Here is a 19,366-nt window from a genome sequence, read left to right on the forward strand (position 1 = left end):
CAGCAGGTTTGACCAATCCTTGCTCTCTGGTGGGTCTAGGGTTCGAGTCCCGCTTGGGGTGCCTTGCAATGGACTGGCGTCCCATCCAGGGTGTGTCCCCTCCCCCTCCGGCCGTACGCCCTGTGTTGTCGGGTTAGGCTCTGGCTCGCCGCCACCCTGCTTGGGACAAGCAGTTTCAGTCAATATATGTGTGTATTTGCAAAAAGTGATTCAGAAATACGTATTGCCAGATTAGTCACAACATCAGCTGAAGAGTTTTATTTCCTCAGACATCAAGTTATTCAGGAAAACAAGCATTCCCAATGACAAAGTCCTAGCCCATACAAAATAGCTATTATACAGCATCATAAATACCCCATTTCACATCTCCTCTACGTGCAGCAATGTACTGCATGCATGATAGGAACTGACCTGCCACCATTTTGGCAAGTTTGGAACTCCTGTCAAAGTAAGCAAAATACACAGTCCATTTTACATGAAAAAACACACAAAACGCTGACCAACAGGCCATTTGGAGAAAGAGAAAAAAAAACTGCTGTAAATTTTAAGTACTGTGAAGTACAGACTATCTAAATATTATGAGTGTCTGCATATATACACAGGTTTGCCACTTCATTGTCAAGTGAAACTATACACTTGTGCAACGTCAGGACAATCTCAGCTTACGTTTGTCTTCCTATTCTTCTCCAAGCTAGTAAATAAACATAGCCATTCTTAGAAGTATAAAAAGGCCACCAAAGTTTTAATCACACAGGATGGTAAAAGCAGCCAGAGCCTGACTGATCTCACACAAAGTACCTTAGAGACTATGCTAATTTTCAATTGGCCTACTTCACTTAAGATATACTACAGCTGTCCCCTATTCTCTAGGCTGGGAGGAGATATCCAGCTGGGACAGTGTGTACACAGGGGTGGGAAGATGAATGAAGGCTAAACCTTGAGGCAAGCTGGAGTATCCCCATGTGGGGACACAAAGGAAATTCTGCGAAATACAGTTTAGAGGAAAACACAGGTCTCTCCTGAGGAAGACAGGTTCCGAGAGAGGTGAAAACCAACGCTTCTGATCCATGAGACCTTCTTGGCTTATATAAGCGAGTGGCACCAAGTGCACATTTGGAGAAGGCGCAGTCCCCTTCAGAGGGCAGCCAGCTCCTGCATCAGTCGCTCCTTCTCCTGCTGCAGCTCGCTGATGCTCTGCTTGTTCTGCTCCAGCCTGTCCTCCAGCCACTGCAGCAGCGGCCCGCTGACAGCTGACATCTGGCTGCACAGGTTCTTAGTGAACACTGCATCCAGGGGATTAACAAAAACAATGCAGGAAAAACATTGTCAGCACAGCCACCTTCATTTGGAAATATGGACAAAAAGCAAGTGTGCTTTAAGAATCAGTTCTGTATGGCCTTTTTATTGCTGGTTCATTCACTGTCCTACCAACTCATTACTACTGTAAGAAACTAAGTATGGGGAAAATATATTTTCAATCTCTCTGTATATACAACTTGGCAATTACATGAATAAGTATACAGTATTCAATATGTAACAGTCAGTATTATTAAAAATTACAACAATTAAAACTATAAAATGGATGATACCTGAACCATTATGTATTTTTGTTATTGGATCCAGATGAGTTAGACTGTAAAATTAAAAAAAGAAAAAATATGAATTACAGTAATGTCCTTTATAGTTCCATACTGTAATAACCACTCCTGGATTCACAAGCAATGTAATAAAATCTAAGCACTGGACAGAGTTACAAAACCCTCAAAATGACTACCATCCATAATAAAAATACATTGCTTAGTATTTTTCTGTGTTGATAATTTCCTGATTTTCATTTGTCTTTATGGAAGTTAATTGTATTGTATAACATGAAACATGAATACAATATGATGTACACTATTAACACTGGAATCAAACTAAATATTAAATGAGGGAACATAAAGAAAAGCAGGAATGGTACCTATGAATCCTTCTGTATGTGTCCTGCTCCTCCTGGCACAGAATCCTGGGAAGTTCCACTGCAGACTCAAGGCACACTTTGCCAATGGCTTCATGTGGAACCACATGAATGGGGATCTCAATTCTCTCGTACCTTAGCATTGGAGGAAAGCAGTATTATTACCTCAGGCCTGTAACTTTCAGTGCCCAGCTGACTTGAGATATGACACTTTGGGTTTACTTTAAAAACGTGTAACCACTGTAAAACCACCACGTAAAACTACTGTGAAACCAACTATTACCATATTATACAAATAACTGTCAGTATTGAGATACCTCATAAATCATACAGAGATCAAGCTCTAAAAATGTAAACATAGTACACTTACTCAGAGCCCTTCTGAGCTTGTACAGACTGGAAACAAGTGTACAGGACTCGGCCCGTCTGGAAGAGATCATATTAATCCATTTTTAGGGCAACAGGCTACACCTCATACCGCTTTGTAATTGTATTAATAAACAAAGAGAACTTCCTTGGAAAATATCCAGCTATTCTATCATTGTGTTAAAATTTTATCAAATTTCATGAATTTGCCTCACCTACAAAATAAGTTAAAACTACGATGGGTGGAATCAGAGTACATGATCAAGGGTACAACAGCAGAAGCAGAGATTCAAACCCACAACCTTCTAACAGCGTAACAGTCTTATCAACCACAAACTTAGATGGGGGATGTTTAGCTATACTCTTTTTTATCTTCAGAACTTCAATAGCATGCACAGAAAAAAAATGTGTGCTATAAATTCATACTTTTTCCTTTTATCATCTCAGAAGTATAAGACTCACCTTTGTGTTTTTATCTTCAATGAAGCACGAGAATATGAGTCCAACAAAACCCTGGTCCATCATTTGGTACATTGCCTGAGTTCTTACATCTGTGATGAGAAAGTAGATTATAAAAAAGCCACAAACACATTTTTGAGACAAAATCCATAAAATCTATTTTGCTGCCTAGCCAACTATTTTATGCACGTAAGCTCAAAATTTTCTTGTTAGGCAGCTGGATATTCTCATGGGTACAAAATACTGCCAGCCATCAAAATGTATTATTCTTTCTCCATTGCCCTACCTGCTGCTCAAGTATTTTTATACTTGAATTGACAAATTAAGACTAGAACTTCTTCCATGACTTCAGAATTTTTCAACAAGGGTCATGAAATGCACTGAGAGTGCCCTGCATTGAAGCCAGGTCAGAATAATCGTAATCATCAAGTTTTAGCTATTGGAAAACAACAAGGGCAGAACTCACCAACATGGGAGGGCCACACGGTGATGTGGGGATGAGAATGGTACCACCCAACGACTCTCATGGGCCGCCCTGTCATTTCAGCAAGTCTGTGGTTCTAATTAAGGAAACACATCTACAACTACAGTTGGACTTGTATGATTACAGTACTTGAAACACTGCAGTGGATCACACACAGTGAACACCCTCCACTAAGGAACACTGAGCAAAAATGGAAAAAATACCTTGCTGGGTGAGCTTTCCTCACATGGATATAGAATGATTACTCATGGGAATTTGTTGAGAAGTGTAAATACACTGCTCTCAGCTTCTTAGCACAACTGGTACCAAGACACTTTTGTAATCATAACCAATAAAAGCTAATAATACAGATGCCACTTTGTTTATTCAAGGGTTTGATTCAGCAAAAACCTCACATAAGCCTACAATAAAAACAAACACCAACCATGTCTTAGTGATTTTATAAACCTGAAGCAACATTAAAACTAGGACTAATTTAAATTGTGTGAAAATAAAAGTGGGTCTCAATAAACTCATATGCAAGGGATGCTGCTATCCAATTCATCAGACAGTCGCCATTCCTAACAATCTCGCCACTTCCCTTTAGTTCCACTTTGGTTTCCATGGTAACAGCGCGACTCCACTCAATGGCTCTATTTCAATCAGCAAACACCCTACTGCTCAGGTGGGTGGCAGCTGTGATGTCATCATTCCGCGCCAAGTGCAGCCCAGGGCTCCCGACAGGCCTTGCATCTCTGTATTAATCATTAATTTCATGTCTGTTGTTGCTATACCGTATACGTGTCTCTGAATGTTTACCCGTTGGGGATCAGCAGAGCAATAAGTTTTTTTATTATATTTATTAAAGCCAGCTGATTTTTTCTTTAAATCATCAGACACTGCTGTTAATGCAGAAAAGGAGTTGACTTAAGACGGCCCCTCAGTTCGACTCTATTTTGGTACGCTATACTGACACCTATCGGCTTGGTAGGTAACAGGACAAGGTTGCTCCGCTAGACAGAAAAAGAAAGGAATATAATATAACAGAAAGTACGATCTTATGTATAATATTGGGGGGAAGGTAATTTGCATGATCTTGTCAAACCCGTAACTCCACCGTAGGCAGCATGAGGAGCCAGTGTGTGACGTGGGTTCATGGACACAGACGAGCCGAGCCGAGGCAGCAAGCAGCAGGCAGGCGCCGCCAGGTGAGGATATGTCCGCCTCCGTGGAGGCCGCAGACAGCTGCTCCGGCGAGATCTCCACTCGGTCCTTGCGCTTGTCCGAGCGCCGCAGTATGATCACCGAGTGGATGTGCACGATGCGATTCGTGTCCACCTGGCCGCGCGTTCACACACGCACGGCAAAACAATGAATGAATGAATGAACAAGTGTGCCTCTGCCACAGTTACAATTGTCAGATTTAGAGATGTTGTTGGACAGCACAGCAGAGCCACGCAGCTTACCTCTCCGATACAGAGTCCCATCACTTCTTCCTTTTCTGTGCTTAGCGCGTGGTTCATGCAAACGAGGAAGGCGTCCGACTCGAGGTGCACCGCGCTCACCGCCATGTCGCTCTCCGAAGCGCGTGGCCTGGCGCGACGTGGCAAAAACCCGTCACGGAGTACCGGCCGATGAGTAGGGGGGGACTGTGTTGCTGTGCTGATGTTTTATTTTGCTGTGTTGTGAGATCGCTGTTTTCTCCGCGCACTTCCTGGGTACGTAGCACTTCCGGGGGTTACGAGTAAGCAGTTCCGTGTCAAGGTAAACAACTACCTAGTTACCGTAGTTTAGTCGGCAGCTACATGCTTTTTTTGTTGTTTATGTAAAACCTGTGGTGTAGCATGTAAAGACGAGTGTAGGTATCGGTACGTCCAGTAGTGTACGGCAGTCGAGAGCGCGCTTGGGCTCATGCCCGTCGTCACGGTCACCCTGAAACCGGGCTCTCCTCAGCAAATGTCACTCATACTGACTCTCGGGAAAACACGATACTGCCGCTGTAACAGATTGTTTTTGTTTATCGTTCCACTTTTACTGCGGAATTCTGGGTAAGTGACTAGTGCCGCTACCCGGAGATGACGGTTGTAATGCTCGTCTTCGGGTCGTCTCTGTGTTATTGTACGTGCTGCAAGCAGTCTGGCAGATCAGATGCATGTAACGTTCGTGTTTGCAATGGTTTTGCTTTCTTTTCTTCCATCCTCAGACCCGAAATGCCTCAGAAAGACCCGTGTCAGAAACAAGCCTGCGCAATTCAGAAATGTTTGCAAGGTAACAGAATGGTTTTAACGTACAACATAAACTATGCTGTGCTTACTTGATTTTCCGGTACAGTGCTGAGCACATGGTGGTAAGTGCTGTATTTTCTCACGTAGATTATTGAGCCGGCGTTTTACTAAACCGGCGGGATGCGTAAAAACAGGGTGTTAGGACTGGGGGGGTTGACACGGCACCTAAAGATACACGAGCAAACGCTTCTCCGGATCCTCGTGACCCCGGGAAAGTCATTTCCGTCCACTTTAAGCCCAAACAGCGCGTCCTATCGTGCTGAATCTAAGTGCACCTGAGCGCCTAAGAGCTCCGGGTCTCTCCATAGTTCTGTAAGCTTGATGAGCGTTGTGATATTTTGATTGGTTATTCTTACTGTGTCGTCACACGTTCCCTCGCGATGGATTATGGGAAGTTCTTGCGTTATCCTCAACCAGGATGTGGCTTGTATGTTAGGGAATTGCTTTTGCAGGGTTCGAAAGCATTTGTCTTGGTGGGATGGTATGGCTTACTGTGTCTTATTCAAAACTCTTACTATTAGTAGTTGACTGTAGAATGTTAATTTTTGGAGAATTTTTTTTTTTTTTAATTAATTTAGCTGATGACAATTTTTGCAGAATTATTTTATTTGTTTTTATTAATTTAGCTAATGCTTTTGCAAAAGCAACATACAATTATTTACCCATTTTTACAGCTTTATAACTTTTACTCAAGCAAGGGTTAGCACTTGGTACCACAGCTGAAGGTGGGATTCGAACCTACAACCTTTAGTGTGTTTTGTTTGTTTTTGTCTGGTGTTAAATCAAAGATGAGTTTGTATAAAATTTTTTCTGATTATTCATTGTTTTTTAGTCATTCAAGTATAGTGTTAGATACTTTGTGTTAAATACTTTATTTCTTAATAAAGCCATTGAAAATCAACACAAGGAGCGAATATAACTTGAACTGGAATCAGGGTGTGTGAGTCATCCAAGAATGGGATTAATGTTACTGTAGCAAAATTGGCATGTGGAGCATGTGTACAGCTGCTATTCACATGCCAAAAAAAATTGTGTAGGCATGCCCCCCCACGATTTTTTTTACTTTTCGTGTAATCTTCATAAAGCTAAGTCAAAAGGGTGTAAGATGCAGCTGCATGGTAGTTTTTATGTGTCTACTCAGTTGTAAACTTGCTTTTTCCTTAGATGTTCCAAACTGTAAAGTCATTTGTCCTCCATCCACTTAGCTAACAAGTACGTGGAGAGCCAGTGTGAAAAAGAGATCCTGGAAATGCAGCGGTGCTGCGAGGCACTCGCAGGGCGACATTCTGTCTGCTGTTCTGGATTCACAAAAGCACAGAAACCTACTGAGCCACTGAAGAACCAGAGCCACCTGATCACCATCATACCCTCCATTATCCACTTACAGTAAACTAAGTTAAACAGAAAATGTTGTTGAAATTGAAGGCAGCAGTCAAGTAGATGTGTATACCTTTATTTGAAATAAATGGCATACTGTAACAAAATTGTATTGTGATGAAGACCAAATATTTCAATTTTGTATTTGTTTTGCATTTTAAGTCACCCCTCCCCCGGCCAGTATCAGTGACTGAAACTGGAAAAATTGAGTAGTTCTCAGAAGCCTGGAAATATATTAAAATGCTTGACTTTAACATCTAGTGCAAAATGCCGTACGAGGGTCAGATATCTTTTATACCCCACTTAAAGCAGTATCAGTTCACCTCGTCCATGATTTCAAAGGAGATATTTAGGACAGTGTTCTGCTACTTGCAATTGATGTAGATGTACTGCTTTGTGGTACCAGATTAAAAACAGAGATTTTTAGAACCAGGGTGCATTAAAAAATGGTGGATAAGTAGTCCCATAAATTTATCTTTTTTACTTAATTCCAGCATAGTAGAAAAATTGTAATCAGTTCAGAGAGAGTATGAAAATCTGCTGAAATTTCTTTAGATTTAAATAAAGAAAAAATTCATAGTGCTTTGGGAGTAATTTTTTTTTTTTTTTAGGCTCTATCCATTTAATGTATACATGTGAGCCTTAAAGAGTCTTATTTTAATAATTCATGGAGCTTCACTATCCTTTGGTTCCTAGCCCAAACTAATGAAAACAGAATAAAAGCATTGAGGTACATATTTACTTTTTGAAGAGTGCTTTATAAGGAGATGATTCTGTACTACAACAACAGGACCAGTGGCATCCTGAAAAGTATGATACTGTGCAGGGCATATTATGCCACTCACTCCCAATGATTAATACATGTCTACATACAATACTCTGCAATCTTATACCATCATACAACTTTACACCATAGCATAACAAACATTTTAAAATGCCAAAGTCTTACATTAAGCTTTTAAATTACAATTAAATACATGATAGACTGATACTTGTTTTGAACCCTAGTTTTGGCTGAAAAAACAATGCAGCTTTAATATTGGGAGAAGGCGAAAACAGGAATCTTCCTAAGATGCCAAGCCAAGCAGAAAGCCTCCAGCAAAGCCACCAGTAAGGACAATGTTGTTCTTCACAAATGTTTGTACCTATTCAACAGAGAGGACAACCTGGTCAATGTAAGTGGTTAAAAAAAAGAACATAAAGTACAAGGAATAACTTGAAAGATTAGTATCACTCACTGACAAGTGAATACATTTTGTGGTCATCTTTAAATGAGAAAATTACAAATGTATGTAACTATTAATAGTATATAGTAAATGTGTTTTCTATAAATATAATTTTTTAAGCAAAAAACTACCACTTGCCTCATCTATTTTAGTTCGCACTTCTTGAGGGGGTTTCTCTGTGTTTAGCTTCAGCTGTTTCTTAGCTTTATTCACATCTCTCTCCACTCTCTTCCAGTCCACTTTGATGTAACCTGTGTGATTGGCAATCTGAAAAGTGAGGGGGGGAAGAAAAAAAAAAAAAAAAATATGCATTTGGTTCACATTAGCCATTGCAATTTTCTACCAAGACAAAAGTTTATGCCTATAGTAATAATAAGGAAATCATTCATGGTGACATGTAGAAAAATACAGAAAATCACTATGTAATATGAACATGAAAGCATAGGAAACTTGTCTCCCTGGAGGAAGCGGGTTGTTACCTGAAGCAAAAAGAAGCCTCCACCAACTGCTGATGCAGCCAGTTTCCCTACCTTCTGGAACAGGTACCCTGCACACCTGCATCAGGTAGACACAAAGGCACTATCCAGCTGAGACTGCCTTTCTCACACTTGTCACTGTTCATAAAGCACTTCACATTTTTCTGTTCAGTCTATATGCTTAAGGAGTTTCTAGACTTCAGAAGGGATTAACTTACCAGCCTGTCACACCACCAATTGCAAGCTGCGTTGCCACCGAGTACTTTTCTGCAATGGGTCCAGAGTTCTTTTTTCCAAAAACTTTGTTCCACCACCTCTGTTTCTTGGCATACTCTGCCAGGTCCATTACATCAAATGTTTCCTCATTCTTCTCTGGAAAAGAAACCACAATTTTTTTTTTTTTTTTTTTTTTAACAAAACTGTTCACATGATTTACATGAATTCAGCACTGACTCCTCTGGGACACAACACTGTAGTTAAATATGTGAATACAACCGATTTAGTGTGGACCTAAATAATTTTCTCTTTAAAGCATAAAACTAATTCCTTGAGATCTGCACAAGTTGTCTCTTCAATCGACAGGCAAGTGTACTGAACGCCTACGTTTTATGAACAAAATAATACTGAAAAATAATGGAATAATCTCTTTTTTTAATCATTATAATGAATTTAAGTACAGTAGTTAGGTTTTGTGGCTACTGGTTTTCACAGTTACAGAAGTCCTTGACTTAGAACGTGCGACAGGACAATCCAGATTTATGATGTCCGTCCCTTGAACCTTATATTTTTGAGTCCCTACATTTGATCTAATGGCAGCTTCTCCATCTGTTGTACAGTAAAATTGCCTAGTCGCGCTGCCACAAGGCACTCATATCTGTTACTGTTTGGGCATTACAGTGTGTTGACGACTGCAATTCATTTACAAAACTTTTCGTTTGTGATTCCTTTTAAGTTACATTTACATGTATTCATTTAGCTAACGCTTTTCTGCAAAGCAACTTACAAAGCTATGCTAATTACAACTATTTATGCAAAACAGCTGGATAATTTTACTGAAGCAATTTAGGGTAAGTACCTTGCTAAAGGGTTCTACAGCTGGAGGTGGGATTTAAACCTGAAACCTTTAGGTCTAAAAGCAGTAGTTCTAATAACTACGCTACCAGTTGCCCCCAGTTATTTTATTTAAAATGGCTACCAAGCAAAAAAGTGAGTGGTCTGGTGATGCTGAAAAGGAAAAAAGACAATATTTAGAAATAAAAGTGAAAATAATAATGAAGCATGAAATACTGAAATACTGTACTGTAATAAAATACTGTATATTAGTATTAGTATTGTAACAGGAATAAAGTATGAAATTTGTGAAAAATATAACAAAGCCCTATTACACAATTGTATCTGTGCCTGTTAATTGTTTATATATCCTTATGGTTCCTATAATCTGGTATAAGGGGGTTTTCAAGTTACAACAGCATTGGAACAAAATCCTGTCTTAATTTGAAGGCCACCTGTACTGAAGTGGATTAACTTGTACCGCACATTTTCTTTGAATTACAGCACTCGATACAGTCTAGACGATTACGTAACACAATAAAGGGACTAATGAGATTTCCAGAAGGACTTCCACACAGACTCACGCACACCTGAAATGTGACACTGTTAGCTGCTGTGCTTCCAGATTACAGTGAGCATTTGCTCACAGTGGAATGGAGTCCACAGCACCTGGAACACACTTCTGCAATGGAATAAAGCCATTCTGTGCACAAGTCAATGACTGTTGTCAGGAAACTGGTTTCCCACATGAAGGGGAAACAGTGCAGAAGTGTCGCTTACAGACCTTCCCTGCCGTCAGAAGCACATGATATGGAATTTTAATCATGCATACTGTGTTTTGCTCCCTGAAGCTCGCTGTGGACGTACTGACCTTGACTACATGACTTTGTTGTCACTGGACGATTACGAAGAGAGCCAGAATAACTGTCCACACTAAAGCACTGCTAACCAGATTAGGAGCTGGATTGACTGATCTCTTTTACTCTTACCGTGATAACAGACTGCTACTGTTCTCAAACTTTTCGTTAACAAACCCGAGGAGCGTTTGTTTGGTGCCGACGGGGCTGCTGGATCATAAAATCAGTGCAAACGAAACGTCTGCATTGTAATTAAAACAGCATTAACGTTTACAAGATGTTAAAAACATCGCAAGTTGTTTTCGTTCTAACGCAACGACGTGTGCGGCCGCCCGCTGGCAGTGGCTGGCTTGCCTTGTGTTTACGTCCCGCCCGGCTGAGACGTTAGATAAACCTCACAAACTGTCTCCAGCTGTCAGGTAAATAAAGTAATATATCGACATGTAACTACCTGCAAACAGCCCCGTTATGATCTAGTAACTCTGCCCTGTAAAATAATGCGGCAAGGGTAAGTAATAAGTTACAGGAAAGAACTCACCTTTCTTTTTCTCAGCCATTTTTCTTGCGTTGACCCGGACGTGAATCGGAGGTGCACGAGGCTCTACTTCCTGTACGAGTTCTTGTCTTTTAAATTTAACCGTGTGCGCGAGGCTACTGAAATATATCTACCTCCACCTAGCGTTGTGGAATGAGCGGTATCCACTGGTAGTGCTCTATATAAAATCACATGACCGGGGAAAAAAAAAAACAGCTCAAATGAGATTTACACTTTCAGTCTTTTAGCCACAGTTTCAGTGCTTTAGTCATATATCAGTTGAAGAATAATCTGAACCTAACAGTTTTTGTGATCTGAAGACACAGCATAATAAATTTAATCTCAGATAAAGTAGGGTGTAGGCCTATCACCATTTGCTTGTGTTAGGTCCATTACATTTTCCTCTGTAGCTACATACTCCCTTTGGGCCATTTATGTGAAGATATACATTTACATTTCTATGCCAAAGAGGCACCGTTGTAGGTGTCCATGAAACCCAGCAGCACAGTCCCCTTAAATCACCTTTCGCTTTGTTTTTTTGTTTCTGGGACAGTGTAGTGGTTAGAGCTGCTGCCTTTAGCTCCGAACAAAGGTTGTAGATTCACATCTCATCTTCTCTGACTGTAGTGTCCTTGAGCAAGGTACAAATCCTAAATTGCGACAGTAAAATTACCCAGCTGGTTAAACAGGTAAATGACTGTAACCTTAACATTGTAAGTCACTTTGGAGAAAAGCTTCAGTTAAATGAATAAATGTAATGTAAATGTTTTAAGGGCAGTAGGGAGCAATGAGTAGTGCAAAGGATTTTATCTCTAGAATACAATCTACCTGATGCCATATTGCTTAAGCTGATACTGCAGGGCCTAAATTACAGTTCTGCAACATCTGCTAAAAATCTAGGTGTTATTTTTTTTTTTTTAACTTTGGCCTATCATTGAGGCCTCAAATGAACTCAGTCTTGATTATTTGTTTTTACAATTAAAAACAAATATTTCTCAGTCAAACCGCTTCCCCTTTACATCTGACACTGAAAAGTTAGTACACACCTTCATCTCCAACAGGCTTGGACATTGCAAATCAGCGTTATCCAGAAGCCCAACATGTATCATCTCCTCTTTTCAACTTACCCAAAATACAGTAGCTACGATAATCACTGGCTTTAAAAAGTACGGTCATATTACTCCTATCGTTTCTTTTCACTGGCTACCAATCAGTTACAGAAGATGATTTTCATATACTTCTAATAACCTATAAAGTGTTCAGGAAATTAGGAGAGGTTTACATCACCAAGCTAGGAATTATAGTATAGTAGTTGTATTATAATAATAGTTGTATTCATCTCCACTTTATTCTGTCCTCATATTTCTGAGGTGCCATGGCCCACTTGTAGATCACTACCTGAGTCATCTGAGAAGCTTCTGGATGCACCCGCACACTCATTCCTACCAGATCAAGGTACCCAAGATCGCTGGACTATGACTTCTCTTTGCACCATCTCTATTTCTACAGCAACCACTTCTTATTGATTGAAGCACTCCACACAAGCCCTTTGTAACAAAGCAGAATGCCAAGGAGGGCTGAGATTGCACTGCTACTTGGATCCCTAGTGGTTTATTTGTCTCCTATTTCCTTTGCCTGTGTTTTTTTTTTTTTTGTTTTCCTCTCTTCAGTTGCAAGATGTCTTAATTCTGAATAGTACACAAGTTATCTGCCTACTGTCTTTGATTTGTTTTCTTTTATTGACACTTTATACATTTTAGAAACAATGTATTCTCTTGCCAGCACTCTGTGTCATCTTCTTGGGATGATCATTACTTAAAAATAAAGTATATTAAATTTAACTTATGTCACTTCTGGTTGAATAGCCATAAACATCAACCTTTTAATATAGTTAATTTTGTGACTTTAATCATGTATACCAAAATTCATTTAAACTGATTACCTTTATTAAAAGTAATTGAAATTTGTGAAGGACTTCTTCATCGTGACATTAGAAAAAATAAACAGGGCTTTTTATGGATTTAGCTTTTACAGTAAACTCAGACCTCATATAATGGGTCTAGTACAATGATAACCAATGTAACAGCATTTTGCATGTATAAAGTCATTTTACTTCACAGTGGGTATTCTGTTTTTTATAATGGCATGTCTACTTGTATCAGACATTTTGGGAGAGAGATTCATGCTTTGTGTCTCAAACCAAAAAGGTTTTTGTCTCTCAGTGGTGTCAACCTGGCTATTTTCTTGTGTAACCTGTAAATTACCCTACGAACAATGGCTTCTAGTGTACAAGTACGCTTTGAATGGTGGTGGTTGCATTGTCTTTAACTAGAAGTACTGGGTGGGGACAGAAATTCCTTCATGCACTTTATTAGCACGATGACACTGCTTCCACAGCAGATCATAAAACTATGCTGCTTTCTCTCTATCACACTGGCAATCTCATTCATTTACAACCATTTAGTAAGGTACATGTAAATCACAGCTGAAACAGCAGATTCAATACCTTAATTAATTCTTTTATCATTTCTTACTATTTTTTCCATAAGTAATTACCCCCCCCAAGATCAGCAATTTGCCTGGTGACTTCAGGTAATGAATTATGTGAGGGTGTAATTCATGTGTCATTTTGAAATGCTCCGAAATCTTGTGGTATGTATAAATGCTTTGAAATAAAACATGTTCATTGTGGCAGGAGACCATATCTGAAACATGAAATGGCAAACGTGATAAAGTATTTCTTCATATTCTTGGGAGACACTGTCATCCAGAATGATGTGTTCATTTGTCTATTTTTAAGGAGTCATTGTGATATCTTTCAAAGGAGAACAGCAATAAATTAAATGATTTTAACTGCAGTCTGCTGTTTACGTGTTAATTGCATTAACAACGGTGTCACCTGTAGTTGTGTTATTATGTGAGGGTAAGGTTTTTGTATATGGTCTGTTTGCTCCTAATTTTATAAATCAATGTGTGTCCATAATTCATAAAAAAGACACATTTACAGTTAGAGAGACAGACACATTTAAGGTTCAATTTAGGTTTACTTTACTGCACAAAATAAGGTCCATAATCTCAATTCCTTGATTTTTTTCTGTCTTTTAATTCCAAGGGGATTGCTTTTGCAGCTAATGATACCACTACTGACCCAGTAATCAGATGTAGCTGTATATTATTGTCACACAGACCCTACACTGAGTACTGGGTCAACAGCAGGCATCTGAAACACACAGCCAGGTCCACCCCAACCGTAAAATGGAAACTCCTCACATGATTTTTTTTTTTCTAAACAGAATCAGGTCTCAGAAAACTTGTATTACAAAAAAGTATGGGAATTTCCATCTAAGGCATAACCTACTTTCATTACATTCTTGGAAATTTCGCTAAATCCTTAAAAAGCCTTTTTATTTCCCCAGCATGATCTATGGTCACATCAATGTCATATTAACCTCTGCATATGGCAGCCTTCCTGGAAAGTCAGAAAAAGAAAAGAAAACGAAATAACAAATGAAATTCGGAGTCTTCGGAGCTGCTTTGCCCGCGTGGTTGGCACGCTGTATTTTTCTGCTCCACACTGCTGCTGTAGTGTTCTGACAATGAAGGGACTCATTGTGGTAAAAAGTGAAACTGTTCATGTTTCCGTATGTGTAGAAGGGGAATGCCAGCCTCTCATCATCATTCATGCTGCTGAAAGTCTTATTTCTGCAAAAGATCCAAAATGTTGTGGAACAAAAGGCACCATACCTGTCTAACTGTCTGTTTTTCGCTCCTCGGTCTCTCAGTTTAGAAAATGGAAAATGGAGAAGTGTTACACTGTGAAATTGCATTGCACGTTGTTCTTTCCTCTGAATTTATTTGACAGTTAACTGCTCATCATCAACTTCCTTTCTCTCTGGATATTCCTCCATCTTGTTTCACTTTTTAAATTACTCCACTATGAAGATGAACACAAAATTTCTTCACGATTTAAGACTCGGAGGTAATTTATTCATCTATATCTGCTTCATTTAGCCATTAGGTCTTTTTGTGCTCTGCGCAAACGATCCCAACATTAAATATTTACATATATATATATATATATATATATATATATATATTTTAACATCACTATCATTTTACATTAATTCTAATATTTGATATTTTAACTGTTGCTATATAAGCCATTGAAAAGCCAGAATAGAATATTACATTGATAATGGCACATATTGCCAGTATGTTCTACATTAAATCACTTTAATGCAACATGCTTTTTTTTTCTTTTTTTTTTTTTTTTTTTTTAACAAAAACAACTTTTTTGGACAGATTGTTTACATATAGTTAACTTTGCATTAAATAATTGTGCTCATAATATGCTACCCTGACAGAGCTCTATTGCCCTGATGTGAAATAGTTATAGTGAAGAAAAATCTAATTGAAACTATTAAATACTTAGAAATATTGGTTAAAACGTACCTACACATTTGTACCTGTCTTCACTGAAGTTCTTAATGCCGGCTCCACATCCTTCCTGCTACAGTCGAACCCTGAATTCTAAGAATCTGTAGAAGCAACTTCCTCGCTGTGCAAGCCCTGTGTGCGAAAGAGTTGAATTCAAGCTCTCGGGCAGAGGAGACGAGCTCTTCTGGGTCGGTTCTGAGAGTGAGACGCACGAGGACCCGGGCTCGCCATTTAGTACTCTCGAGCTCTCCAAATTCCCCCTGGGCTTCTCCCTACACCTGGATGGGAGTTATGAATGTTAGTCACCTTAGTTAGGGACTGTCCCTCAAGCCCAGCACCCTGCTGCAATACACACAAACAATTCATTCGAATTAGTGTGCCCATTTTCTAACACATTACAGTGTTTCATAGTAACTATTACAGTGCCTTCCCTCAACATTTACTGTCAGTAGAGGCATAATGATAAGACACAATGACAGCAGCGCTGTAATGCAGTAATTAAACGAGTGATGTATGCCAGGTTTAGAAACTGTGTCACACCATAGCCTCACTCAGTAAAAGTAAACTAAAGATTTAAATAGAACGCTACGAAACTCTTCAGTGACTTTTTGTTATTTAACAATTTCTGGTGCACTTTCTCTTTTCTCTGAAAAACTGAGCATCTTTGGTTTCATTAACATTTAACTGATTTGAACTAAATGTTATTTCAGATTATTATAGTCTCAAGCTCTTTTATAATTATTATTCCTATTCTTTCTGCTGCACACAGTTACTTTTCAAATGAGCACAAAATATGAAGCATCAGACAGATAGATGCCCAGCTACTACAAAGGTACAGTTTCTGTCTTTTTTAATTCCATCATCCATATATCATGACAGTTTTTATGTTCAAAAATATCTTCTCTGTTTTACAGTCTTTTCATTTTTTTGAAATGATGCGTCCACTGTAATGTAGAGGGAAAGGATGTCATTACTGAAAAGTGTTACTTCATTCACACCTTATCCAAAGGAATCAACAATAATTAACAAGTTAAAAAAAAACCTGTCCAAATAAACATTCAAAAACTTAAACCCAATCGGTAATTGGTTCGATGGCTTCTTATATTATTATAGTATAAATAATATGGACATGGGGGTGCGGTGGCGCAGTGGGTTGGACTGCAGTCCTACTCTCCGGTGGGTCTGGGGTTCGAGTCCCGCTTGGGGTGCCTTGCGACAGACTGGCGTCCCGTCCTGGGTGTGTCCCCTCTCCCTCCGGCCTTGCGCCCTGTGTTACCGGGTAGGCTCCGGTTCCCCGCAACCCCGTATGGGACAAGCGGTTCTGAAAATGTGTGGGTAATATGGACATTATTTTTAATTATTTCATTAGTTATTATTAGCCTTTAGCTGATGTTTTCAGCAGTTAAGAATGTTAGATAATCAATGATTTACACATTTAGGCAGCAGAGTATTCTTAGTGGAGCAATTCAAGGTACGGACCTTGATCTGGGCACTACAGCAAGAGCAGGGATTTGAAAGAGGACTTTCAGATTGTAAGACTACAGCCCTAACCATTATGCCACCTGCTGCCCTGTATATTTAAATCCCATTTAACATGACAAATAAACAGAGATTGATGAAATCAGAACCAAAATTTTTCATGCTGCTGTGCGCTTGAACGAGGTACTTATCCTTAGCCATGTAAAATTTCCAGACATGAGGTGGTGAAAGTATGATTAAACACTAAAATGTAAGCAAGATGATTTGGATAAAAATTCTCGGTAAGCACCTAAATAATAACAGTAACAAAAGTAATTGCTGTAATAACATCATGTATGCCTTTTCCCCGGAAGTACCAAACCCCGTGTCAGTGCCGGTGCATCCCAGTAACTGAGTGTATTGAGAGGAGGTAGCTACACACCCTCATATGTCTTTATGACCTTTCCTTCCTGTCATATCACCGGTTTCTTCAAAAACACCCAATTTTATCTTGTGTCAGCTTAGATTCTCCCATGTAGCAGTTGTGTGTACGTGTGTGCTTATGTGAGCGCTTGCTCTCGCATGTGTTTTAAGAAAAGAGGTGGGGCATCTTTGGTATTACAAGCATACCACCTTCACACCCTTTGATGCAGCTGACCTTCTCTGCGCAACTTCAGTGATCTCATTTACAGCGGAATTTAAAGACCTGACTTAATTCGAAGCTCCCCATAAGCCATTAATTTGAATAAAAAATTTTAGTGAATCATAGCAATGATGACATCCACAGGAGGGAAAGTTTGCGAAGCCTGCATACAGGAAGCGGGCCGCCTGCCCGTCAGCCCCTAAAGTGGGTGGAGCCTTTTCGGTTCTTACTGGTGTCCTTTTTGATGTTCCTGTCAGGAGAATGAAAAATCTTATTCTACAGATCTGTGTAGACCTCAGTTTCGGTACCTGGAATGTCCTGCCCGTCGACCTCCTTGACACAGAAAAATCTCTCTCCCCACCTGTGGCAAGGTTCTGCCAGTAAAGCTCTCAGTTCAGCGTCTGCCCACTCAGCCAGTCACCGCAAACGCACGTCTGAGGTCATCACACAGCGATGAGGAGATAGTTTGCTCTGTACTCAGCACCCTTACCGATAGAGCATGTCAAACAGCCTAGCATATTATTTCAACGTTAGTGACGGAATTGGGACATCCATGAAAAAATAGAAATAAACCGCACAAAAAAGGGATTGTATCTAAATATTACACGCTAGCATCTTTAATGATGGATGCTAAATTCACTTTTTCCCCCACACTGGACACACACTGTCTGAAACCGCTTGTCCCAAGCAGGGGTTGTGGCGAACCAGAGCTTAACCCGGCAACACAGGGAGAAAGTCGACCCACCACGGACGGGATGCCAGGATGCCCAGGATATACCCTGCCTCACTTGCTGGGTTTTCAGGATGGACTCTGTACCACCACAGCACAATACTGTACAAGTAGTTACTTATAGTGGATGGAGAGGTATTTCCATCACTTTTTGCACTGAAATGAATGAATGAGACACCACATTAAGTGCCAGTCATACTGGGCACAACAATGTCCTCTGGCTGTCCTTGTGTATCCATAGCCATTATACTTCAGCTCAATAAAAATGGAGTCATTCATCACAGATCATTATGATTGCCTAGCTTTCAGTTTCAAGACTTTCAACGTCCTTGAATACAAATGCAGTGCGGTGGGTCAAGCAACAGTGCTTATTTAAAATTCAGAATTGGTGGGAACGAGACACTTAAAAGCACAGCTTAATCCTATAACTTGGGCCCATGGGTGTGTAATTGTTTCTTGTTGCATAAATCATGAGATTGACTCATCTCCCCTCCAGTTTCTGACAGTTTCATTCAAAACTTATAGTACCTAACTCAATTATATAGCTTCATATTCTACTGTAACAGCAGTAACAAAGAAGCAGGAAAGCTGCAGAAAGATATGAGTCCAAGTTCTTAACCACTTCACTACCTGCTACCCTACGAATAATGGGGCTGTGATGGTTTCTAGATGACATAAAAAGATTTAACATCTGACGTTTTCCAGAAAGAATGATAGTGACCAAGCTGTGATGTAGTAAAAAGTTTTGAGGTCAGATGAGACAGAGATCAAGCTTTTTAGCCCAATTTCAAAGTGATATGCACACATATGTGCTGTGAAAACCTAAAAGCAGAATATCTATTCCTTAAGAAACACAATCCCTACAGTATGGTGGTGGCAGCATCATACTATGGGGCTGCTTTTCATCAACAGGGATGGATAATAAAGGAGGGTGAATGGAAGAAAAATACAAGGAAATATTTCTAAAGAAATTGCTTTAGTCTGCTAAAAACCAAAACTTTAATTTAACCAAACTTTAACCAAAACAAAAGTTTAATTTTCAGCAAG

The 19,366-nt window shown here is 39.6% G+C and overlaps 3 protein-coding genes across 4 annotated transcripts; 1 reads left to right on the forward strand and 2 right to left on the reverse strand.

Annotated features, from left to right (window-relative positions):
• Positions 1-231: 231 nt before the first annotated feature.
• brcc3 (BRCA1/BRCA2-containing complex, subunit 3) lies at positions 232-4,999 on the reverse strand. The gene is made up of 8 exons (XM_018752297.2): positions 4,712-4,999; positions 4,464-4,583; positions 3,249-3,336; positions 2,786-2,874; positions 2,328-2,383; positions 1,961-2,092; positions 1,590-1,633; positions 232-1,283 (listed from the first exon to the last, which is right to left on the reverse strand). Exons 1-8 carry the CDS (start codon positions 4,814-4,816, stop codon positions 1,135-1,137), a joined length of 783 nt encoding a protein of 260 aa, XP_018607813.1. The 5' UTR covers positions 4,817-4,999; the 3' UTR covers positions 232-1,134.
• On the forward strand, positions 3,331-7,563 carry cmc4 (C-x(9)-C motif containing 4 homolog (S. cerevisiae)). Of its 2 annotated transcripts, XM_018752302.2 has the most exons (4): positions 3,331-4,232; positions 4,368-4,453; positions 5,449-5,513; positions 6,736-7,563. In XM_018752302.2, the coding sequence occupies exons 2-4, from the start codon at positions 4,401-4,403 to the stop codon at positions 6,918-6,920; spliced, it is 303 nt and encodes a 100-aa protein (XP_018607818.1). In that variant the 5' UTR covers positions 3,331-4,232; positions 4,368-4,400; the 3' UTR covers positions 6,921-7,563. The 2 variants fall into 2 exon arrangements, with proteins under 2 accessions (XP_018607818.1, XP_018607815.1); XM_018752299.2 differs by lacking the exons at positions 3,331-4,232; positions 4,368-4,453 and adding an exon at positions 5,001-5,293.
• An 81-nt stretch (positions 7,564-7,644) lies between these two features.
• Positions 7,645-11,127, reverse strand: fundc2 (fun14 domain containing 2). Its single transcript, XM_018752298.2, has 5 exons — positions 11,055-11,127; positions 8,828-8,981; positions 8,613-8,688; positions 8,272-8,400; positions 7,645-8,052 (listed from the first exon to the last, which is right to left on the reverse strand). Exons 1-5 carry the CDS (start codon positions 11,071-11,073, stop codon positions 7,975-7,977), a joined length of 456 nt encoding a protein of 151 aa, XP_018607814.1. The 5' UTR covers positions 11,074-11,127; the 3' UTR covers positions 7,645-7,974.
• Positions 11,128-19,366: the final 8,239 nt, after the last annotated feature.

The sequence above is a fragment of the Scleropages formosus genome, chromosome 4 (assembly GCF_900964775.1).
Source record: "Scleropages formosus chromosome 4, fSclFor1.1, whole genome shotgun sequence".
NCBI lineage: Eukaryota > Metazoa > Chordata > Actinopteri > Osteoglossiformes > Osteoglossidae > Scleropages > Scleropages formosus.